The sequence below is a fragment of the Bubalus bubalis genome, chromosome 3 (genome assembly GCF_019923935.1).
Source record: "Bubalus bubalis isolate 160015118507 breed Murrah chromosome 3, NDDB_SH_1, whole genome shotgun sequence".
NCBI classification, from domain to species: domain Eukaryota; kingdom Metazoa; phylum Chordata; class Mammalia; order Artiodactyla; family Bovidae; genus Bubalus; species Bubalus bubalis.
In genome coordinates, this window is record NC_059159.1 from 144,657,816 (window position 1) to 144,684,545 (window position 26,730).

General features: G+C 37.7%; 1 protein-coding gene across 10 annotated transcripts in view; it reads right to left on the reverse strand.

The window, feature by feature from the left end:
* SLC35D2 (solute carrier family 35 member D2) overlaps window positions 1-26,730 on the reverse strand; it is a 131,567-nt gene that overhangs the window by 82,746 nt on the left and 22,091 nt on the right. For 7 of the 10 annotated variants that reach the window (XM_045165120.1, XM_045165122.1, XM_045165123.1 and 4 more), the window contains 5 exons: window positions 21,142-21,213; window positions 19,668-19,736; window positions 14,256-14,358; window positions 12,626-12,718; window positions 7,119-7,186 (listed from right to left, as the gene is read on the reverse strand). The exons of 1 other annotated variant lie outside the window; for it this stretch is intronic. In XM_045165120.1, the coding sequence (XP_045021055.1) occupies window positions 7,119-7,186; window positions 12,626-12,718; window positions 14,256-14,358; window positions 19,668-19,736; window positions 21,142-21,213 (405 nt within the window). The remainder of the gene's footprint in view (window positions 1-7,118; window positions 7,187-12,625; window positions 12,719-14,255; window positions 14,359-19,667; window positions 19,737-21,141; window positions 21,214-26,730) is intronic. 2 more of the 10 variants (XM_045165118.1, XM_045165121.1) reach the window with 2 other exon arrangements.

The following is a 26,730-nucleotide window of genomic DNA, read 5'->3' on the forward strand; positions in this document are numbered from 1 at the left end:
CTGTGTGGATCACAATAAACTGTGGGAAATTCTGAAAGAGATGGGAATACCAGACCACCTAACCTGCCTCTTGAGAAATCTGTATGCAGGTCAGGAAGCAACAGTTAGAACTGGACATGGAACAGACTGGTTCCAAATAAGAAAAGGAGTACATCAAGGCTGTACATTGTCACCCTGTTTATTTAACTTCTATGCAGAGTACATCATGAGAAACGCTGGGCTGGAAGAAGCACAAGCTGGAATCAAGATTGCTGGGAGAAATATCAATAACCTCAGATATGCAGATGACACCACCCTTATGGCAGAAAGTGAAGAAGAACTAAAGAGCCTCTTGATGAAAGTGAAAGAGAAGAGTGAAAAACCTGGCTTAAAGCTCAACATTCAGAAAACTAAGATCATGGCATCCGGTCCCATCACTTCATGGCAAATAGACGGGGAAACAGTGGAAACAGTGGCTGACTTTATTTTTCTGGGCTCCAAAGTCACTGCAGATGGTGATTGCAGCCATGAAATTAAAAGAAATGTACTCCTTGGAAGGAAAGTTATGACCAACCTAGACAGCATATTCAAAAGCAGAGATATTACTTTGCCAACAAAGGTCCATCTAGTCAAGGCTATGGTTTTTCCAGTAGTCATGTATGGATGTGAGAGTTGGACTATAAAGAAGGCTGAGCACCAAAGAATTGATGCTTTTGAGCTGTGATGTTGGAGAAGACTCTTGAGAGTCCCTTGGACTGCAAGGAGATCCAACCAGTCCATTCTAAAGGAGATCAGTCCTGGGTGTTCATTGGAAGGACTGATGTTGAAGCTGAAACTTCAATACTTTGGCCACCTGATGTGAAGAGCTGACTCATGTGAAAAGACCCTGATGCTGGGAAAGATTGAGGGCAGGAGGAGAAGGGTACGACAGAGGATGAGATGGTTGGATGGCATCACCGACTCGGTAGACATGGGTTTGGGTGGACTCCAGGAGTTGGTGATGGACAGGGAGGCCTGGCGTGCTGTGATTCATGGGGTCCCAGAGTCGGACACGACTGAGCGACTGAACTGAACTGAATCATAAGTGATTTGATTTAGGTCATACCTGAATTGCCTAGTGGCTTGATTAGATCTGATAGAGTACCTGAAGAACTATGGATGGAGGTTCACAATGTTGTACAGGAGGCGGTGACCAAAACCATCCCCAAGAAAAAGAAATGCAATAAAGCAAAATGACTGTCTGAAGAGATCTTACAAATACCGGGGAAAAGAAGAAAAGTGAAAGGGAAAGGAGAAATGGAGAGATATACCCAACTGAATACAGAATTCCAAAGAATAGCAAGGAGAGATAAGAAAGCCTTCATAAGTGAACAATGCAAAGAAATAGAGGGAAAAAACAGAATGGAGAAGACTAGAGATCTTCTCAAGAAAATAGGAGATAGATGCAAAGATGGGGAAAACACAGGACAGAACTGGTATGGACCTAACAGAAGCAGAAGAGATTAAGAAGAGGTGGCAAGAATACACAGAAGAACTGTACAAAAAGGTCCTAATGACCTGGATAACCATGATGGTGTGGTTATCCAGTTGGCACTCACCTAGAGCCAACATCCTGGAGTGTGAAGTCAAGTGGGCCTTAGGAAGCATTACTACGAACAAAGCCAATGAAGGTGATGGAATTACAGCTGAGTTATTTCAACTCTAAAAGATGATGCTGTTAAAATGCTGCACCCAATATGCCAGCAAATTTGGAAAACTCGGTAGTAGTCATACAACTGGAAAACATCCATTTTCACTCCAATCCCAAAGAAAGGTACTGCCAAAGAATGTTCAAACTATCACACAATTGCACTATTCTCGCCTGCTAGCAAGGTAATGCTAAAAATCCTTCAAGCTAGGCTTCAACAGTATGTGAACTAAGAACTTCCAAATGCTCAAGCTGGATTTAGAAAAGGCAGAGGAACCAGAGATCAAATTGCCAACATCTGTTGGATCATAGGAAAAGGAAGCGAATTCCAGAAAAACATCTACTTCTGCCTCGCTTTCTATGTTAAAGCCTTTGATTGTGTGGATTACAACAAACCATGGAAAATTCTTAAAGAGATGAGAATACCAGATCACCTTACCTGCCTCCTGAGAAACCTGTATGCAGGTCAAGAAGCAACAGTTAGAACCAGACATGGAACAACAGACTGGTTTCAAATTGGGAAAGGAGTACATCAAAGCTGTATATTGTAACTCTGCTTATTTAACTTCTATGAAATGCCAGGATGGATGAGGCACAAGCTAGAATCAGAATTGCTGGGAGAAACATCAATAACCTCAGATATGCAGATGACACCACCCTTATGGCAGAAAGCGAAGAGGAACTAAAGAGCCTCTTGATGAAAGTGAAAGAGAAGGGTAGAAAAGCTGACTTAAAACTCAAGACTCAAAAAACTAAGATCATGGCATCTGGTCCCATCACTTCATGGCAAATAGATGGGGAAACAATGGAAACAGTGACAGACTTTATTTTCTTGGGTTACAAAATCACTGCAGGTGACTGCAGCCATGAAATTAAAAGATGCCTGCTCCTTGGAAGAAAAGCTATGACAAACTTAAACAGCATATTAAAAGGCAGAGATATTCTTTGCCAACAAAGATCCGTATAGTCAAAGCTGTGGTTTTTCAAGTAGTCATGTATGAATATGAGAGTTGGACCATAAAGAAGGCTGAGGACCAAAGAATTGATGCTTTTGAACTGTGATGTTGGAGAAGACTCTTGAGAGTCCCTTGGACTGCAAGGAGATCAAACCAGTCAATCCTAAAGGAAATCGTATATTCACTAGAAGGACTGATACTGAAGCTGAAGCTCCAAATCTTTGGTCACCTGATGTGAAGAGCTAACTCATTAGAAAAGACACTGATGCTGGGAAATCTTGAAGGCAGGAGGAGAAGGGGAATGACAGAGGCCAAGATGGTTCCATGGCATCACTGACTCAACAGATATGAGTTTGAGCAAGGTCCACAAGTTGGTGATGGACAGGGAAGCCTGGCATGCTGCAGTCCATGGGGTCACAAAGAGTTGGACACAGCTGAGTGACTGAAGAGACAACAACAAAATGCAGAGTACAAAATGCTGGATGAATCACAAGCTGGAATCAGGATGCCAGGAGAAATATCAATAACCTTAGATACGCAGATGATACCACTCTAATGGTATCTAAGCGAAGAGGAACTAAAGAGCCTCTTGATAAACGTGGAAAAGGAGAGTGAAAAAGCTGGCTTAAAACTCCACATTCAAAAAATGAAGATCATGGCCTCCGTTCCCATCACTTCATGGAAAATAGATGGGGAAAAAATGGAAACATGACAGGTTTTATTTTCTTGGGGTTCAAAGTCACTGCAGATTGTGACTGTAGACACAGAATTAAAACATGCTTACTCCTTGGAAGAAAAGCTATGATAAACCCAGACAGGATATTAAAAAGCAGAGACATCACTTTGCTGACAAAGGTCCATATAGTCAAAGCATAGTTTTTTTCAGTAGTCATATACAGATGTGAAAGTTGGACCATAAAGAAAGCTGAACATCAAAGAACTGATGCTTTCAAACTGTGGTGCTAAAGAAGACTCTTGAGAGTTCCCTGGACTACGAGATCAAACCAATCAATCCTAAAGGAAATCAATCTTGAATATTCACTGGAAGGACTAACGCTAAAGCTGAAGCTCCAATACTTTGGCCACCTGATGTGAAGAGCTGACTCACTGGAAAAGAACTTGGTGCTGGGAAAGACTGAGGGCAGGAGGAGAAGGAGCCAACAGAGGATGAGATGGTTGGATGGCAGCACCAACTCAATGGATATGAGTTTGAGCAATCCACAATTCACAGAACTATAAATCAGCTATGTAACCTCATTGTTCCTGTTTTAAAGATAAGGAAATTGAGGCTCAAAGAGAGTAAATAAGTAGTCCACGGACTCAGAACTAAAAAGCGGCAAAGCCAGGATTCAAATCCATCTGATTCCAGGGGAGAGGCACTGAACTGTTAGATTGATGCCATGAATTAATGTCCTCAAAAGACCCCCTTTAAAAACTGTTGCTTAGTCACCAAATCTTGTCTGACTCTTTTGCAACCCCATGGACTGTAGCCTGCCAGGCTCTTCTGTCCATTGGATTTCCCAGGCAAGAATACTGCAGTGGGTTGCCATTTCCTTCTCCAAAAAACTGGGACTTAACTAATTTTCATCTTTAAAGTTGTAGAATCTGAAATATTGTTTTTATCACTTACTGATTCATTTTTAATTACTATGCCTTTATTGAGCTTCCCTGGTGGCTCAGATGGTAAAGTCTTCATTAGATTTTACTTGCAAAATGACTACTCATAAAATAACAATTAAGAACATTTATCAAAAGCGTCTTTGTTTTCTAGGAAGCACACTGTTAACTGGAAAAAAAATGTATCGAGTTGTAGACAGATGGGGTCAAGATTCTGACAAAGAAGCCCCAGAAGCTGCCAACTCACATCTAGGCACTGCCTACCCCACCACTCACTGCAGACAGATGACATCAAAGGGTTTGTTTCTTGATTTTCTGAATGTCATGGCTATAAGAGCAAGTGAAAAAAAAAATGTAAAGTGCAAGTGAAAAAAAAAAAAAGCAGTATCTCATCAAGTTTCTAATGACATAAGATAGAACTAAAACTTGACTCTGCTGTTTACATATAGGTGAACACAGGCTTACGCAAGGAAAGGTACTAACTAGTCTGAGTCTGTGTGATATAAGTTGAATTTTTTATTATCTGGAATGGGGGGAAGGTAATTGACAAAGAGTAACTCACAAACACAGGTTAGTAGATTTTTTTCAAAATTATTTGTTCTCAGTCAGCAACTGGGATATAAATATCTTACTATGGTTAGGCATTCAACAATGGCAGCCTAAGTTCTGGGAGCACTTAGTACTCACCATTGTCAAACAATCAACGCCTGGAAAGAACACATTATTTGAGAGATTACTGGTTTTGAAAGAGGCGCAAGAGGTTGCCCAAAATCCCTCCTTTGAAAACAGGAGAAACGGTACAGGATCAGAGTACGTCAGGGCAGAGGCCATTGCAAAACAACACTCTCTGGGCCTGAGCCCTGGGCCAAACCTCAAATGAGAAGAGATACCAGCCCACTGAGCCCAGACCCTCACAAAGGCCAGAGTGGTCCAAGTCAGGAGCACACCTGGCGACCATCAAGACTAAAAACAATTTGTCCATACAGGAAAGTTTCTCACATTCCTAATTTTGGTCCACAAAATTATGATTAATTAAGATTAATCCTAACGATTAAGATTGAATCACATGCTTGCAAATCACAGGTCACCAAATACACAAGAAAATAAACCATAATGACACTCACAAACACATATTGAGTGAACAACCTATATATTTAGATTCTCAAGAACTGCAGATATTGGGATCATCAGATACAGAATAGCTATGTGTGTAATATTTAAAGAAATAAAAGATACAGTCACAAAGATAACCAACAAAAGAATGTCATGAATGAACAGATTAAGTTTTAAAAAAACTGTGGAACTTTTACAAATAAAATTGTTAAAATCAAAAACTCCAGTGGGGAGGAGCGAGAAAGGAATAGGGGATTAAGACGAACAAGCTGCTACGTATAAAATAATCTATAGGGATATATAGTGCAACACAGGGAATATATCCAATACTTCATAATAACTATAAAGGACTATAACCTTTAAAAACTGTGAATCACTATGCTGTATACCTGAAACATATATAATTGCTCTTGTTTAGTCACTAAGTCATGTCTGACTCTTTGCAACCTCATGGACTATATAGCCCACCAGGCTCCTCTGCCCATGGGATTCTCTTGGCAAGAATACTGGAGTATTCTTATACATACTTATTAGAATACTGAAGTATTCTAATATATAATGGGTTGCCATTATGTATTATTGTACATCAACTATACCTCAATAAACTATAAATTTTTTTAAAACTCCAAGAAATAGGTTAAACATTAAATCAGACACAGCTAAAGAAAGAATTACTGAGCTGGAGAATATACATAAACACTTTTACTGTATGGGACTACATTACTGCAAGGAAGATCAAGTTTAAGAATTGAAGACTGTTGACCAAAGAGATCATGAGTTGTCTCAGTCCATCTACACAACAATGAAAATTGTAGTACTAGTAATCAAAAAAATAATAATAATAAGGGGAAATTCATCTTTCTTCACCGGAAAAATCTTTTGACAAGTAATTCCAAGACAGTCATTCAAAAACCCTTTCTCATGGGGTAAGACACAGGTGCTTGCGTGCACATGGAGCCCAGCCCAGGAAGGATACTTCAAAGACTTCAAGCAGTGGAGAGGAAGTCTCTTCAAAACTTCTAAAGAGGAAAACTTCAGTGAGTGCCACAAGGCAGGGAAGAACAGAGGGTAGCTTATGTTCCCCCGTGCATCCTTTTGCAGCTTTTGAATTATTTACTAGTTGTATGTATTATCTACTTATGAAAGGAAATTTTCAAGTTTGGGGAACATATAAAAAGACACAAGCTGCAAGGCCCCTCAACAGAATGATACACCTGAGGAAAATTTTAAGAACAAAAGTCTAAAATTATTGGACAATGGCCTGGGCAAATCTCCTCAGAAAACACCCTGAATATAACAGGTACGGCACTACAGAAAATGGTTATTTCCACATATTTATGTGAGGTGAGAATCTTGGGAAACTTGGGACATTGGGACAAAGACAAAAAACACATTTGAATGTGATAGGGCAGCTGACTGTATTTCAAACTAACTTGCAGAAATCCATAGGCAACATCATATTTTGGAGGTCATGGGTCCCGATCCACTCCTCTGCTACAGAGCTTTGTGAAATCGCTCAGTCATGTCCAACTCTTTGTGACCCCGTGGACTGTAGCCTGCCAGGCTCCTCAATCCATGGGATTTTCCAGGCAAGAGTACTGGAGTGGGTTGCCATTTCCTTCTCCAGGGCTGCTATGGGGCTACATCTCAGAAAAAGCTGGAGAAGCACAGACTAAGGGATTTTGACAAAGCAGAGAGAATGTATATTTTGATTTGACTTATCAAGAGATACAACAGACCAAAGCTTCTTATCTGTGGCTTCTTACCCCAAAAAACAGGAAAGAAGAAACTGTATGATAAACAGAACATTCTTCCATTGATTGAACTCAGTAGCCTATGGTTAAAAAAAGCAAAGAAAACTAATGGTTAGAATAATAATACTGGTTTTATCAATCTGCACACTCTTGTACAAATTCCACTTTCACAAACAGAAAAATACAGTTTCAAAACTCCTGGGTAATATCAGCTGTGAGACATGGGGCAAATTACTTTTCTTCTCTGAACCTGAGGCTCATTTCACAAAATGGGAATTATTATTTTAAAAACTGCCTCAAAGGTCAATGTGAGAATTTAATGAAACTGTTTAGAACCTGGCAGGTGGCAAGAACAAAATGACAGCTATTATTGCTGTGGCTATTTTTAAATTTTTACTAATTTCTAGTCATAAAATCAAGGTTGTGTTCACTTTTTAATAATCTTAAAAGAAAGTTTATTATAAAATTAATGATATTGGCAAGACTAAGAAAACTTTTCAGTTCACAAACTATTTTTAAGAATTTGCACAAAAGGAAAAGGGTGGAAGGAGAATTCCCTGATGGTCCAGTAGCCAGGACTCAGCACTTTCACTGCCGGGGCCCAAGTTCCATCCCTGGTCAGGGAACTAAGAGCAGCCAAAAAAAAAAAAAGAATTTATAGATGCTTAAAAGTATCATGAACAAATAAACTATTGTTTCCTATTTACAAACCAATCAAGTAACTGGGGTAAAGGAGCTGGTAGAGAAGTTTAATGCTCAGCTTCTTCTCTTAGTCCCTGCTACTGCTAAGTCGCTTCAGTCGTGTCTGACTCTGTGCAGTCCCATAGACGGCAGCCCACCAGGCTACCCTGTCCCTGGGATTCTCCAGGCAAGAACACTGGAGTGGGTTGCCATTTCCTTCTCCAGTGCAGGAAAGTGAAAAGTGAAAGTGAAGTCGCTCAGTCGTGTCCGACTCTTAGCGACCCCATGGACTGCAGCCCACCAGGCTCCTCCATCCATGGGATTTTCCAGGCAAGAGTACTGGAGTGGGGTGCCATTGCCTTCTCCTCTTAGTCCCTAGGTGAGAAAATAAAATTAACGCTTTTGAAAAGATAGGTAACAATAAAAAGGAGTATTTTATTCATGATTTTTCCCTTGCCTGAATCCAAAAATGATTTTACAGTGACTCAAGACTATATGTAAGAATGTGCTAAATAACATGATTAAATATGACTTCTATTCACTTTCTATTTAACAATACTTTGTTAGCCAAGTTTTAGTAACTTTATAGATTTAATACTAAATCCTCCTTAAGCTTATAATTCAAATTTTTAAACCAATTAAAGTGGAATTCTCTTCTCTGACTAGTACAACCTTGTCACACTTTACTGTACCTGTTTCATCAGTAATACTTTGCCCACCTTTCTTATGGAAAAAATACACATTAAATGTTGATAACCACCAAACCTGGTTGATGGGTACATGGGACCTGCATACTATTCTCTTTCCTTCTGAATAGGTTTGCACGTTTTCATAATAAAACTTTTCTTTTTAACACTTACTTTTGAAACAAAAAATATAGTAAATATAAATCTGTCTTGCAGGCAAGCCCCAAGCCAATCAAAGGGTCAGAAAACATCCAGGACATTTTATGCCAAGATTGTCAAAAGATCAAAACAAAACAGAAACTTACAGAAAACACTCTGTGTCTGAAAAGTTAAATAAAATTGGGAATAAGAGAAAGCCATATGCCCCAAACTTCAAACCAAAGATAGGAAATTCTTATCTACTCAATGAACTGGGAGTATTTATGAAAACAGTAAATAAAAACTGTATGTTGTTGATACCACATAAACCATTGAGTGCTATGTGGTAATTTTCATAAAAAATATTTGGATTCATTGCCAACTTCAATTTTGATAGATTTTAGTTTTATTCTGTTCCTTTAATAATGATGAGCTGTGTTGGTGGCATTTTAAAAAATCACATAGAATGATACTTATTTGAAAACAGAAAATAATTTAAAATGAGTAACAATAAAGCACTTCCTGCTTTAAACTTAACTATTTCTGTGAAAGTATGTTGGAGTGTGAATCTTTTTCATTTTTCATTATTTTTTTAAATCAGAAAAAAGTCCTATTATTTATTTCTATTCATCAACTGCAATACATTAACTGTACTTTGAACTTATTGCAGTGATTTGATTAACTAAAGAAAGTTTACACATTATTTTCCAGGAGCCTAATTTGTTAACAAGAGGAGCTGGCATTACTGACTTTGTTAATCACAAACAGAATCAAGGTGCTATTACCAGATCTGCAGACTGTGGAAGTCCAGGGTCCAGGAGTACAGTGAGTCACACACATGAGTCTCAACAGAATCTCTGACCCTTCCAGTCAACTGGGAAAAATGACTCATCAAAGTACTCCTTCCATTAACAAGAGAAGTTAACCTTTCACTCAAATTCATCAATCAACTTTCAATACAATCAAACCAAACTTGGTAATAAAACACAATTTTATATTGCAGACTAACACACCTAATTACATAAGTTCACTACTTTTTATATTTTGTTCACAGTCTAAAATGGATTCAGCCATGGTTAAAAGTGACCAGCTGGAAGAAATCCATGATGATTCAGTGAACACAGGGCAGAACAATGAAGTGAAAGAAATGAGAATCTTACTATTTTTCCTACAGAGTTTTTTAAAATTGCTAATTACAGTATCTCATCTCTTTTGGCATCTCTTACCATATAACAAGTTAAGTTAGTCAAATTTTTAACTTAATGACTTTTGTATTTTTGTCATCTTATAGAGGCCTTCTCTTACAGAAAAAAAATATATATTTTCTGATAATAATTTTTCTTATAGATGTTTAAATAAATCTATATATTTAGCTCTGATCCATCTGGAATTTCAGAGAATAGTTATCATTGCTTGGGCTCTAAGGTAACTATAGGAACTTCTGTTTAAAATCTTAAGAAACTGATCAAATGGAAGAGGTTAGATAGGGTAAATACTGAGATACTCCAGCATGGAAAGTCAGAATAGAAATACAATATTCTCCTAGAACACTAGAATTGAGTAAACTGAAAGTCAGAATAGGAATACAATATTCTCCCAGAACACTAGAATTGAGTAAGCTGAAAGTCAGAATAGGAATACAATATTCTCCCAGAACACTAGATTTGAGTAAGCTGAAAGTCAGAATAGGAATACAATATTCTCGCAGAACACTAGAATTGAGTAAGCTGAAAGTCAGAATAGGAATACAATATTCTCCTAGAACACTAGAATTGAGTAAGCTGAAGAAAATCTAAGGTCTCTTATACTTTCTAAGCTATAGTGATAGGTCATGCTTTTTCATATATGAAGGAAAGAAACAAACACTTTCAATATACAAATTTAAAAACGAGATTACAGCAGAGAGTGTGTTTCTAGAGCAAGACAGCCTCTTGGATCCATCACCTACTTTCCTTGGAAAGTTATTTAAATATTGTGCCCTAGATTCCTTGTATATAAAATGGGAATAATTAATAATACCTTCTCCTCAGGCTATTGTGGGAATGTAATGAAATAGGTCATGTACACTGTTTCAAACAATGTCTGATAGAATAATTCCTCAATAATTATTAGCTATTTTTATTATTACATGAGAAAATATAATAATTCTGCATAATAATAATTACAGCAGGTGGCAACTTCTGAAAGCACCATGCTATAAGTTTGTAAGTCAATAACTTGAATGTAGAAATACATATTCCTATTGAAATACTGTTACAAATTATTAACATAATACATGTAGTCTATTTTCAAAAGGTACCTAAAATTCAGTTTCTGGTCACTATGCCATTCATAACATTGTTTCTATTGTGAAACAAACTTTTAGTTTCAATCAAGTGTTCTAAGAGTTTCTAGATTTATACTTTAGAAATAAATATATATCTGAAAAGCTATAAAGCATCAGAATCTCAGAAGAGATAAATTCCAGAGACTCAAAAGAAAAACTCATTTTTATAATAATGAAATGAGGCAAGCCAATAGGACTACGTCATTGAGGGCTCATAATTTCATCTTGTTTATGTAAGGCTGCTGGCACTAAATTGATTTAATTGATGGTAACTAAAAAATAAGTATTGTGTTTTTAGATATTCTGCCCTTGTTCATTATTAATAAAGACACTTGGGGTGCTTGCTTTAACTTCCAATATTCTGAATTAACAGTGAGGCCCAGGTTCACAAACTAAGACTCCTATATTAAAACTGGTGTTTCTTGGTAGTCTTCAACATAAACACATGGAAATGGATGTTTACCCCTGGGGACAATGCTACTAAGCCAGTCCACTATTCCCTTGTTCTGAGAAAGGAATCAGAAAAGGGAGAAAGTATAGTTCTGAGAAGGAACAAGAAGCCCTGATATTCACCACAGGAGTCCCCAGGAGTCTGCAGCCTTCTGAAGTTATTCAAACCCCCAGCGGGCAACAAGGGGCACTGATGCTCAACCAGTGTGCACCACACAACCACGCTGTTAAATGCAGAAATACTGTCATATGGTAGGGAAACGTCTGCCGTGGTGGCAGGGGTAAGGGGGCTGTAAACACCACCCCAGCCTAGCAACAACAGGATTAATGAGGGTTAATGCCTGGCTACTGGTGCGGGGGGTGGGGTGGGCATCTGTGGGAGAGGCCAGAGGCCACACTGGACAAGGGTTTTGCCCAACACACCTCATTTCTCACATGAACTTCAAGTGGTGCGTCTGGCAACTTTCTGAGCCAGCAATGTTTCAAGGTGGCCATTGTGGATGTTATGGGGTGAACATTCACCCTTCCTAAGAGACACCCCCGCACCCCAGCTGAACCTCATATCCTTCTGCTAATTTACCTGTCTCTGACAGGTATGCAGCAGATAAGTGAACAGGCCAAATACCAAAAGAACAAGACTTCAAAATTCCAGATCCTGGAATATTTAGAGGCAGATGCCATGACGTCTGGGATTAGCTTTAAAATACTCCAGGGGAAGAAGGGGGAGTGAAAGCAGATGAGGACAGATGAAATAAGAATGGTGAAATGCCAAAATATGCTGAAGTTGTGTGATGGATACATGCGAGCTCATCAAATCATTCTTTACTTTGTGCGTATGTTTCCAAATGTCCATAATAAAGGTAATAAATAAGCAAATCCATTTTTTAAACTATCAAAATCCCCTTCAATGTTAATTAACTTTCCCAGGGTCCTCACACCAACAAAGGGGAAAGGGAGACTCAAACTCCAGATTTTCGTTATTGTTGTCTTGCTAAAAGCTTCAAGGCCAGAGTTTTTTTGACTACTTCCCGCTACTTCCCAGGGGTTTAAAGACAAATGCAAAGAAAGGAAAGTGCTTAAAGGTATTACTGAGGATATCAAACATCTTGCTTTTGGAAATCCTAGGTACCTTTAGACACTTTTTTCCTTTATACACTTTTTATTTTAATGAGTACTGCAGGTTAAATGTTAAAATTGTGAAGACTGCTAAGTAGAATGAATGACTGTCATCAGCTTACCTGTCGAAGGTCTCCAGTGGAGACACTAATGATAAGAGTTGGGATAATCATGAAGCAGGCATTGTAGAAAAGCACTCCATATTTCCCTAACTCCTGCAAAAGCCAAGAAAACTCCACTCAGTTTTAGAAATATAAAGTGTCAGATTTCCTGGAGCCATTTATTCGCCTGGAGCTATTTATACAACCATGTACTTATGCAGAGTTAGAATACACATTCTGACCAGTTCTGTATTTGAATATTTTCAGCAAATTTCTGGCATAAAATAAAATGCTTCAAGTATACTGTGATTTTTAAAAAAAATTTGTTTTACCCAAAAAATGAGATATAAAATGGATGGAGCTGGATGGACTCCGAGGTTCCACCAATCTTTAACATGTTGCTGCTGCTAAGTCGCTTCAGTCGTGTCCGACTCTGTGCGACCCCAGAGACAGCAGCCCACCAGGCTCCCCCGTCCCTGGGATTCTCCATGCTAATTGTTCCTCTTTTTTTTTTAAGCATGCTATTCAAAACAGGAAGTCTGGAACAAAGTCAATAGCATTAAAAATGCTAATATAAACAAAACTTCTTAAAAACATCTGCTCCTTCTATTAAGGAACAGCAGGGTTAAAACACCAGGTATCTTGTTTCCAATCTTGCATAAATTTAATTTTCATTAAAGAGACTACATCCACCACTTTCCATACAGGGTGACATATTGTGATTCTCAAAAGGCAACAAACCCAGTTATGCAAAACTGCCATTAAAAAATAAATGATAATACAGAAAAATACAGTGCAGATAAAAAAACAGCTCATAGGAATAAGCCTGTCCATCAGAGCAAACATCCTCACTCAACACAAAGAACTTGGAACAAAGGAATATATGCCTGGCCCATCCTCCAGAGCTTCCTGCACAGCTGGGGTGGGGGTAAGGGCTTGGAGCTCCAACCCAGGGGCAGCCACATGGGAGGAAAGCCCATCTGCCCATCCGCCCCTCATGAAAGGGCCTTATCGTTGGTCCATTCCAGTCATCTAACTCCACAGAGGAGGAAACAGGTTTGGAGAAGTGAAGTCACATTAACCTGTCAGCCTGGTGGCATGGGTTCGACTCCTGGGTCAGGAAGATCCCCTGGAGAAGGAATGGCAGTCCACTCCAGTATTCTTGCCTGGAGAATTCCATGAGCAGAAGAGCCCAGTGGACTATAGTCCATAGGGTCATAAAGAGTCGGACACTACTGAGTGACCTTCACTTTCACTTTTTTCAGCAATACTTGTATCTGTAACCCACATCTCCAGACTCTCATATTAGAGCTGCTTTCAGAAAACTCCTGACTTTACTTGATCACTGATGGTGATGGTAAAAAACTTCTAGTTTTACTTTGCCATTCAAAATGATCCCCTTTCTATGTAGCATTCTTTCTTTGCACCCAAAATAGTGCCTATTTTTCCATTCCTGGCTAATTTTCACCCCAAATTTTGCATGACAAGGAATAACAAGAACCTATGCACAGTATAATTTAAAAGAAATTAGTAATCTGTAGATCATAACATGTAAATTAAATTACATGCCCGCTTTACAAGTTTATTTTTTCATGTTATTTCAGGGGTCAGATGACAAAGCCTAAAAGCCAAAGAAGCGAAAGTCTGGTACCTTTGGGTCCATTTTCTGTTTGGTGTAAACGCCATTCGCAGCCGTGAAGATATCATTCAGGAATACAAAAATATAGCCCTCCAAGTTAAAAGCAAGGTCAGAACTGGGAGGGAGAATACAAAGGAATATGATTATCAGAAACTCAAAAAAAAAAAAGAAAGAAACTCACAGCTTGGCCTCAGAGGCCTTCTGTTTTCTCTTTCCCTGATCAAATCCATTTGTAGTGCTAGTAAAACTGCCTTTTCTCTGGCATACTTTCCCCCTGTGTGGCGGGGAATGGCTAATTCTTCTCCCCTGCCTCCAGACAAGAACAAAATCAGGCCACCAGGAAGCTTCATCTCAATCATAAGAGCTTAAAACCAGACGGACATTAACCATCTTCCTTTGACTAGGAAGCCCTTCTTTTGCTAATAAATCAGCATGAGCCTTGTTTTTCTAAGGGGAGTGATTTGTTCAACCCACCTGTGGCTTTTCTTATTGTGGTACACAGGGCCATCCCCAGAGTACAGCCCTCTGGGGACAGCTGGGCAGGGACAGGCCAAAGAGGTCAAAGGAGGAGCTGACACTTCCATCTGGTCCCCTAACATCACTTTACTACCGGTATCCTCACTATCCATCGAAAAGGCAAGGCAGGGTCCATGTCCTTCTCTGCAACTCCTCTAAGGCCTCTCTCTTCCCATTCTTTGAAGCCTTCTCTTCAATTTCCATTTTAAATAAACAACACTACTATAAACATGTTTGAGGGGAATATGGCAAAGGGAGGAGAGTAAACAACAGCTACGCCCAGATATGATTCATCACCTGTATTTGACCTTGCAAACAGTGCCACACCCATGTCATAATTCATAAGTATGAATAATATGAATTATATATTGTCAAGGAGGAGTCCTCTACCATCTTTGGGTCAGTATCTGGGGGCCTGCAAACTTAACTGACAACAGGAGAAAAAAATACAAATCGTATTAAATATTTTACATGCACAGGAGTTCACAGAAAAGAAATGAAACTCAAAGAGGTGGTTAGACTATGGAGCTTATATACCACATAAACAGAGCAGAGGGTGTGGGCTTCAAGGAATAAATAAATTGTGGAAAAGGCACTGGGAAATATATGGAGGAAACTTATGGAAGATAAGGGTTATTTTAATAAGGTTTGCTTACGCTGACTCATCTTGATGCTGACTTTCTGTGTCTGGTGATAAGAACTGCTTTCCTATTCTGACTAAGGACCAGGGACACCTTCACAAAGGGAAATTTATGGTCTACTTTTATGCAGAAAAGGGGAGGGCAGAGAACTCTTCCCACACTTGTTAATTCTCAATTGCTTTCAACTCAAAATACCATTTATGTCAAAGTGGCACATTTTGGGGTAGCATATCCTCGTCCCCTTCAGTATCAAAATAAGATTATTTCTACCCCAAAAGAGGGAAATATGCAAAAACTGCATCAAGATTGGAATGCAAATTAAACCAGACTTTGCCTGAAGCTTCCACTGGTATTACTTACCTACAAATATATTTGTGACATTATAATTTTAAATCATTGTAAATCAGAATTCTGGGGTTCAGTCACAAAAATAGAATCTCTCAAAGGAGAGTTTTCCAAATCGTGCCTACCCCATTCAGCACAGTGTAAAGAAGAACCTGCACAGAAGATGGGCTTATTACAGAGGACTGGCATATGTTACAAGATTCTATGGAAGCTCCTGAGAGTCTAAACTGAATTATCTGGAAAATGTAAAACAATGCAAATAAAATAAGGATTTTGTACAACCAAAAAAAAAAAAAAGAATCTGCCATCCTTAGGATGGCCAAGAGTTGAATGGGCAAAAACCTGAAGATTCCAAAGGAATGGAAAGGAAGTATTTTACTTACTTCCTCAGAGAGCCTTAGGGGAATTCTTGAGTTTTCACATCTCCTACTTGAGGGGGACCAAGAATTCCCAACATCATCTGTTTAGGCCAGTTGTGAAAGCACAGAAGTTTGAGAAGAATTTACTTGTGTTATAGATGGGGGCGGATTCATGGTTAACCCTTGTCATTTAGGGCTGTTCACAGACATTCTATTTCAACTGTTATTGGCCATGTAACTTGCTTTGGTAACACATGTCACTTCTGAGGAAAACTTTGGAGAGCCAGTATACAATTCCCCACATGTCTTCTTCCTTTCTTGATGAGTAAGGAAACCCCCTTTGAGGCAGAGGTTCCATCAGCCTGGGTCCCTGAGTAGCTATAATGGGCAGAGCACCCCCACAGCATTAACTGATGTTGGTATGTACATGGAATGGGGGGGAAATATATTTGGTATGTTAAACAACCAAGATGTGGGGTCTATTTGTTATAGCAGCCCAAACTGGCTCATCTATACTTGCATTTGATGAATTAATTTGAGTGACAGCAAAGAAAGGTGGGGTTACAACTGGCCTGCAGCTAAGACTGCACCCATTACCCATAAGAAGGTTATCCATTCTGTGGGTGCTGAGGAAAGAAAAAGTCAAGAATTACTACTCCAAGCTGGCTCTTGGGTAGAAGTCAGATGTTTCAGGAAGCACTCTTTACCCTTTCAGCTCATTAGAGTTATCACATATGTTAGATATGAGCTGAATTCCTACTAACTGCTTCTGGAAATGTGCCTTCACACACACAGTACCTGAACTGCCATTCCTCATCAAAGACTTACATTTTTATAAACTAATTTTTTAAAAAGTCTTCAATGACTCTAAGTCAGTGGTTTTCAAACTGAGCTCCAAGAAACCTAGAAAAGAGAGGAGGCCCAGAGGAGACCTCAGAGCGCTGTAGGAGGAAGGCACTTTCAACAGAACAAATCCCATTTTTAGCTACTTTATGTATCTTATTCTGTTTGAACAAAAGTCTTCATGACCAAAACTTAGGCTCTAATTGTGGATGCTTAATGTTTGGACTAGCACTGAAACCAAACAGGCCAGCTCAGACATAGCTAGAATTGGAGAAGAGGAAATTATAGATAAAAATTCAAATAATAAACCCTGGCCTAGGTAAGGGACTAAACACATTTATAACAATAATTTGTTGTTCAGTTTCTAAGTCATGTCTGACTCTTTGCAACTGCATGGACTGCAGCACACAAGGCTTCCTTGTCCTTCACTGTCTCCCAGCATTTGTTTAAATTCATGTCCACTGAGTTGGTGATGCTATCTAACGATCATCCTCTGCCATCCCTTTCTCCTTTTGCCTTCAATTTTTCCTAGCATCAGGATATTTTCCAATGCGTCATTTCTTTGCATCATGTGGCCAAAGTATTGGAGCTTCAGCTTCAGCATTAGTCTTTTCAATGAATATTCAGGGTTGATTTCCTTTAGGATTGACTGGTTTGATGTCCATGCAGTCTAAGGGACTCTTAAGAGTGTTCCCCAGCACCACAGTTTGAAAGCATCAATTTTTTGGCACTCAGCTTTCTTTATGGTCCAACTCTCACACTGGTACATGACTACTGGAAAAGTCAGCTTTGACTCTATGGACCTTTGTTGGCAAAGTGATGTCTCTGCTTTTTAATATGCTATCAGGTTTGTCATAGCTTTTCTTCCAAGGAGCAAGCGTCTTTCAATTTCATTGCTGCAGTAACAATCCACAGTGATTTTGGAGCCCAAGAAAAGAAAAAATGTCACTGTTTCCACTTTTTCCCCTTCTATTTGCAATATAACAATAATAAACATCATTATTATTGCCAATATCTGTCACCATCTACTAGAATGGAAACTCCATGAAGGCAAGAATTCTTGTCTGTTTTATTAACTGCTAGATTCTTTAGCACATAGAATGATGCTTGGCATACAGTAAATGCTGCAACATGTTTCTGTTGGACTCAGCCATAAATTAGAGTGAATCCTGGCTCACTATTATCTCATTTAATTCTCACAAGTGACCATATTAGGTGGATGCTATTCTAATCTTCACTTAACAGTCAAAATAACTGAGACACAGGGAGGTTGAGTAGCTTGTTCTTAGTTACACAGCTGGTAAGTGAGGAGACTAGAATAAGGTTCCAGACATCCTGGCTCTGTAGCCTATACCATTAATTTGCAATTGATGATCCAGAACTCTTGTTTCTAAATGAGTTAATGAAACTAGTTTAACTGAAATTTCTCCAAACTTTTCTTTCTCCCCTTCACTTCATGTAGGTTTTTCTCTTCTATTACTGTTGTACCTCCATATCCACAGGGGATTGGTTCCAGGACCCCACACCTCTAACCCCTCCACATGCAGATACCCAAATCTGTGCATGCTCAGGTCCCTTATATAAATCGATGTGCAAAGTTTGTATGTAACCTATGCTGTTTTTGTTGTTGCTGTTGTTGTTAGTCACTCAGTCGTGTCTGACTCTGTGACCCCATGGACTGTAGCCCACCAGGCTCCTCTGTCCATGGAAATCTCCAGGCAAGAATACTAGAGTGGGTAGCCATTCCTTTCTCCAGGGGATCTTCCTGACCCAGGGATCAAACCTAGGTCCCCTGCATTGCAAGTGAATTCTTTTACGATTTGAGCCACCAGGGAAGCCCTAATCTATGTACACCCTCCCATATACTTTAAATCATCTCTAGATTACTTGTAATACTTAATACAATGTAAATACCATGTCAACAGTTACCAGTGCACAGCAAATTCAAGTTTTGCTTTTGGGGATTTTCTAGAATTAAAAAAATATATTTTTGATCCATACCTAGTTAAATCCACAGATGCAAAAGCCTCAGATACAAATGGCTAAATGTATCATAAATGAGGAAACAGGCACAGAGAGGCTAAGAAACAGCTAACAGACAGCAGGGTTAAGTTTTCAACCCAAGAAAAGTAACTGCACACATACTTTAAACACTGTGCTATAAAAGGAGTCTGAGTGCCTGCTTTCAGATGCAAACTTGAAGCCCTTATTCCTGGTCAGGCTTATTAATGAATAAGATAGCAGTCATACACTGGTATTGGCTCTGGTCCCAAACATACAAATACATTTAATGAGAGTATTCCACCCTTGGAAATATTGACTGCTAAGGCATTACTGGATGATAAAACAAATCAGCATATAAGGGCTTTATAAATCTGTTATATTCTTAGCCTAAGAACTTCTCAAAACTCTTGGTAAAATTTGTATATTGAAGACAAACATTCAGTAATAAAAGTACACAGTTCATTCCTTTTATGAAGAAAAGCTGTATTAATATCTTGTAATGCTCTCTATATATATTTCTTGGAAATGTTCTGGCCAACTTGGAACTCAGTTTGACTTTCACAGTAATATATGGAGGTTCCACTAACATCAACAGATTTGTCTCTTAGCTGTTCAATTCAACTGCAACCAGATGGAAAATGAAAAACGAGGACAGGGCCAGGCCTGTTGTCAAAGACACAAAGGAGTTATTGAGCAGAAATAGTCCAAAGTCTTACCCAGCTGCTATGAAAGCACCAAGAATGATGGCAAAGACACTGACAATGATGTTCAAGGAATATTGTTTCCTGTAATAAATAAATAGTGGATGGAGAGATAGGTAGATAGATAAAGAAAAGGAGGAGGAGAGGGAAAATATAAATTATACTTTTAAATAAACTGAGAATAGACATTGTTAACAGTTTTATAGCTATCATAAACTCTAATGGACAATGCTTTATGTAAAAAGAGCACTAAAAGCACATTAAATGGATTAGTAAATCAAACCAAATTTACTCTATTTCTTAAGTATTTGTCTTAATCTAAGTACACATGTATTTCTCTGTTCTCACTAGAGAGATGCTGGGACAAAATGCGTAAGAGGTGAAGTAAGTCAGAAAAAGAAATAAATATCGTATTCTAATGCATATATACAGAATCTAGAAAAAATGGTACTGAAGAATTTATTTACAGGCCAGCAGTGGAGAAACAGACATAGTGAACAGACTTATGGACATGGAGAGAGGGGAGGTGAGAGTGAGATGTATGGAAAGAGTAACATGGAGACTTATATTACTATATGTAAAACAGATAGCCAATAGGAATTTGCTGTATGGCTCAGAAAACTCAAACAGGGGCTCTGTATCAACCTAGAGGAGTGGGTTGGGGCAGGAAATGGGAGGGAGGTTCAAAAGGGAGGGGATATATGTATATCTATGGGTGATTCATGTTAAGGTTTGACAGAAAATAGCAAATTTTGTAAAGCAATTTTTTTTGTAAAGCAAAAAAAAAAATTCTGTCAAGCAATTATCCTTAAAAAAAAAAAAAAAAAAGCAGAAGAGCTCCTGCTGGTAGGTCTAGTTGGTTTGTATTTTTATCAAGCATCCAAAGATTAAGATAAAATTCAATAGTAAAACTTAGAACACTGGACCATCATCCTAATTTCATTGTTAAGTAACCTCCACAGCAAAATCAAGAATCCATTTTAGAGTCCACCTGAATATCTTTACATGAAATTTTTAAGCCAACATTATAAGAATTAATTTATTCTGATGTTACATCATAATTACTGCATCAGAATGAATTTCCCTCATCTCCTGTACACCTACTATAGTACAGCACACATCCTATACATGTGGACAACTTTTCCTTGCCATTCCAGGATCAGTGTATATTCCATTCAGCTCAGAAAACAGATCTACATCTGTTTTGCAGTGGTTGGTTTTTTTTAGAATTTTCTACCACACGTGCATGTTATTTGTCTAATTGTAAAATTATAACTATTTTTTAAAAAAACACTCCTAACATGTTAAGAAATCATGGACATAGGAGTCTGCTTTTAAATGAATAAACCATCGGCCCTTAAGTTATTACAACAAGCACTTCAAACCAATTATTTGTAAAGATGACTAGATGTTGAGAATTGGCTAGGTAAAAATAATGTGGGCGTGTGGGGAGAGGACACCAAAGGAAGAGAGGAAAAACAAAAATCACCTGAGTATGATGGTTTCCAGCAGTAAAGTAAGTGGAATGGTAAATTTCCTGAGCACAGTGAACATCGGCAAGCTGTCAGAAAAGAATCAAGTATAATAAAATCAGACACCAAGTATTTTTTTAATGTTTTACATTTTCAATTAAGCCCATTAATTTTCTAAATTAAATATAAGGAGTCAACTTTAATTATCACATATGTTACTAAGTCATATAAAATAATAAAAAGAAATGGAAATTTAATAATTTCATGCCACTTTTACTTATTAACAATTCAAAACATCATACTATCCAACTACTACAAAGTGTTGAAACTACAAAGATTGTGTTAAAAGATTATATGCAATGTGAACCTATACACCCTTTGACAAAACAAGTTAGGACTAGGTATGGACAGTCATTAAATGGTCCTAACCGCAGATCTAATCACTTCTTGTTAGGAAACTTACCCTAAGATAATAACCCAAAGAAAAGAAAAAATTCATGTGCACAAAGATGTTCACTGCAGTAGTGTATCTGGGGAAAATATCAGAAACAGTCTAAATATCAGACAAGGCAATGATCAAACAAATTCTGGTTAAATCCACTTGAGGGAACATTATGCACTAATCCTATAATATAAAACTTTATTTACAAACGTTAAATAAATCAAGGAGGTAACGAAACTATGTAGAGTCTACAACTGTAATAAGATACATTCTATGTACAGAAAGAGACTGAAAGTGAATATTTAAAATAGTATGCAAGAGGATAAAATTATGGGTAATTTTCCCCAAAAATTTAATGTAAAAGGCCATATTCACTGCCTTTTAAAAATACTTATGAGCCTTTCACTCAAAACCCAGAGATTCCAGGACACAGCTCAATGCATAGCCACAGACTGCCAGGGCTGGAAAAACCCACCTCCATCTGTTTCCAGTGTGACTCTCAGAAGATGTGAGCTAAAGAAGGAAAGTCAGAACCTTAAGGGAGAGGGGGCAGCTCCTCCTGACCAGACCTGTGGAGGGTTTCCCACGACAACCAGAGAGCAGTGCAGAAAGAATTTTCAGGAACTTTATGTCCACACTTAAAGATGTCTTATGAGACTGGTTTGAATGGCCTTTTTCAAAGCAAGATTTTAAAAAGTCATTATTTTCAATTAAATTAAAAAAAAATACTTTTAGATGCCTTTTAAAAGCAACAAGGGAAATCCCTGGTGGTCCAGTGGTTAGGACTCTGCACTCTCAGTGCCAAAGGCATAGGTTCAAGCCCTAGTTGGGGAACTAATATCCCATAAGCTGTACACTGTGGCCCAAAAGAAAAAGCAATAATAATAAAATAAAAGCAGATATGGACACTTAATAGTAAAAAGCTGAATGTTCTTCCCCTAAGATCAGGAATGAGACTAGGATGTTTGGTCTCACCACTACATCTATTTCATATTGCACTTGAATTTCTAGATAGGGCAATTAGTCCAAAAAAAAAAAAGCATATAGTTTGGAAAAAAAAGAAAAGAAAGTTGTTTCTATTTTCAGATAATATATATCTAGAAAATCCTAAGAAATCCACCATAAAATTATTAGAACAAATGAAATAAGTATGCATGAAACAAAAAGAATATACAAAAATCAATTGCACTTCTATATACTAGCAATGAGCAACCCAAAAAGGAAATGAGCAATCCAAAAAGGAAATTAACAACTCCATTTATGATAGCATCAAAAAGAACAAAATTCTTAAGAGTAACTTAACAAAAGCAGTATAAGAACTGGAATACACTACAAACTACCAAATATTGTTAAAGGATGAAAGAAGATTAAATGGAAAGACACTCCATGCTATGGATCAGAGACTTAATGTTGTTAAAATGGAAGTACTTGTCAAATAAATCTATAGATGCAACATAATCCCTATCAAAATTTCAACCACCTTTTCATCCAGCAACGGACAGACTAATTCTAAAATCAGTGTGGAAATGCAAGAAAACCAACAAACCAAAACAATCTGGAAAAAGAAGAACAAAGTTGGTGAGCCCAATTTCAAAACTTACTACAAAGCTACAATTTTCAGTATTATCTAGTACTGGTTTAAAGTTAACCATTTAATCAAAGCATTAAGATTTAGAATCAAGAAATAAATCTTTCTAATTAATTAGAAATGTTAAATTAACTTTTAACAAGGGTACCAAGACCATACAATGGGGAAATAACAGTCTTTCAATAAATAACGCTGAAACAACTCAACATTCATAGGCAAAAGAATGATTTTGGACCCCTACCTCACTCTATATATAAAAAATTATCTCAAAATATATCAAAGACCTAAATATAGGAAAACTATAAAACTCTTACATGAAAGAATAGGATTGTATCTTCATGACACTGGATCAGGCAAAGTTTTCTTAGACACAATACCAAAAGCACAGCAACAATAACAAAAAATAGAAATATCAGACTTTACCAAAATGTATAAATAGATAAAGAACATATGATAGATCCAAACAGTAGAATCTTATACAATCTTACTAAGGAATGAAATTTTGATACATGCTACAACATGGATGAAACTTAAAAACATTACACTAACTGAAATAAACTGGACATAATAAAAGGACAAATACTGTATGATTCCATTTGTATGAAATATCTAGAACAGGCAAATTCATAGAGACAGTAAAACAGAGTTTACCAGGGCTGGGGGGGAGGGCGAATGGGGCATTATTGTTTAATGGTACAGAATTTCTGTTGGGGATGATGAAAACTTTCTGGAAATAGGTAGTGGTGATGGTTGCTCAAGACTGTGAATATATGTAATAAACTGTCCACTTAAAAATGGCTAAAATGCGTATACTAGGTATGTTTAACTTTAATTATTCACTAAATTTTTAAAACCTTAAAACTTTTGTGCTTCGAAGTATACCATCAAGAGAGTAAAAAGACAATCCACAGAATAGGAGAAAATTTTGCAATCATGTATATAATAAAGCACCTGTATCTAGACTATATAAAGACTTAAAACTCAATAATAAAAAGATAAATAACCCTATTAAAAATAGGCAAAGGACTTGAATAGACATTCCTCCAAAGAAGCCAGATAAATGGCTGATCAGCACATGAAAAGCTGGTCAGTATCATTAGTCATCAGGGAAATGCAAATCAAAACCACAGTGAGATACCACGTCACAACCACTGCGACAGCCATAATCAGAAAGACAGACAATAACAAATTTGGCAAGAACGTAGAGAAATTGTAACCCTCATACACTGCTGGTGGGAAAGTAAATGGTACAGCCACTTTGGAAAATAGTTTGGCAGTTCCTCAAAATGTTAAACACATATGACTCAGCAACCCCACTCCCAGGTATGGACCCAGTTGATAGCACTTCATTGGGCCCCAAACGATGAAGGCATCTTGGTCTTTCTTTTTCTCATACACTGTATGTTATTCATCAGGATACTGTGTTAGCCCTTCCTTCCAAATATATCCAGCACTCATACTATGGCCTCAATCTGACAACAAAAATAACCAGGGGACCCTTGGAGAAATGGCAGAAAAAGTTTGATAAACCTGGACATCATGTGCCAGGAAGCAAGGAAGTAATCAAAGACTACTGGAGCCCTAGAACATAGGCGTCTACTCAAAGAGCTCCCACTGACCTGAGATGATACAATTTAAGCATCAAAAGAAGATGCGTATAATGAACTAAAACATTAGGTAAACGAAACAAATAGCTCAATGGAACAGAATAGAGAGCCCAGAAATAAACCCACACAAATAGAGTCAACTGATCTCTGACGAAGCAGTAAATACAGTTCAAGGGAGAAAGACTAGCCTTTCAAGAAATGGTTTTCAAACAACCGGACATCTACATGTTAAAAAAAAAAAAAAACTGAATCTAGACACAGGCTTTATACCTATCATAAAACTTAACTTCAAAATGGACCATACACCTAAATGTAAAACATAAAACCTCTGGAAGATAATGTAGGAGAAAATCTAGAGGACCCTGGTTTGGTAATGAATTTTTAGATAAAATATCAAAGGCATAATCCATGAAAGAAAAAAACAATAGTGGAATGTCATTAAAATGTAAACTTCTGCTCTGAGAAACAGTGTTAAGAGAATGAAAAAGGCAAGCTATAGACGGAGAGAAAATATTTGCAAAGTGCGTATCTGATATGGGACTTGTAAATAACAATTCATGAGTTAATAATGCTGGTAAAAAACAAAACAAACAAAAAACTGCAGCTCACTACTGACGGTAACACAACACTGGCTTATTACTCTGGATGCTTAAAAATAAAGCTTTTGTCCTGCCTTTCCTGTATGAAATGGTGAATGAAAATTTGTATTCACTGAGGAAGTTTAGATAATAATTGCAGAAGGGGAGATATAGTTTAGAAAATCATCATTTTTCAATTTGTAATGAAATAATGGATCTACACAGTGATCATCAGTGTGTGCTAACCTCATTAAGTAAAAAATTGATGAGGAACGTTCTAATGAAGGGACCAGACTGACCCCTTAAAATCATTAAAGACTGAATTTTTGATCAATTAAATATCATTAGAAGTGGGATAAAACATTATGTGCCCTATGAGGTGATGCAGAAGAAAGAACCCAACATCACTAATAAACTGATCTTGCCTGAAAAACTGAATCTGAATTTGATTAAGCCTCTAGAACCAACTTCCAGTTTACTGAAAACAGGAGAGACAGAAACATACCACATGACACCATGTATAAGCAAGCAATTTCCTTCCCTTCTCCTCAGTCTTACTTGCTAAAGGCCTTCATCTTCCTCTTCTGCTACGCATGCAGAAAAGTATTGAAGAACACTACTAATAAAGATGTTTCTAAGATCACTAAAAAAAAGAATCCCTCATCTACCCAGACCCCCAGTGCAAGAGCTGGGCAGCTATCAGGGGAACTGAAGGCACTCCCACGCTGCAAGTGGGCTCAGAGACAGGCCAAGAGGTTACATGGCAATACAGCAATAGCACCTGCCACAGGAAGCTTTAATACAAATTTGGAAATTAAGGAAAATTGGTTGACCTGATCCCAGAAAGAAAAACTAAAAGGTATAGTCAGAAACAGGATTGCACATTTTGTTTTTCACAACCACCACGATCCACCCTTTCCAAACAAGAGTGAAAGGCAACAGGTTCTATGTACTTTCTCCTTCTAGCTTACTTCCTACCTGCCTCTTTTCTACTCTTCCTATACGAACAGACTTTACTCTACTTCTGTCACCCTTTACATAAACTTGATTTTCTCATTATTCACATCTTTTTCATAAGTTTCGTGACCCGCATGTGTATTCATTAGGCTACATATTTCACACCACATTTTCCAATTTATAGGATGACTTGTTCATCGTACACTTCCATTTTCATTTTTATAGGGACTATTAACAAAGTAGTCAAAGGACCATAAAATAAATGCAGATGCAAACTTCAGAAATATGTATCACATACTTGAAAATAATATCTGTCATTATTTTTTCCTTGTACCAAACTTGAACTACATGAAAAATGACAGTGTTCCTGCTTTTATAAAACTGTGATGGAATCAAAAGTTACACAGAACCACATTCGTATAAATGAATCTTCC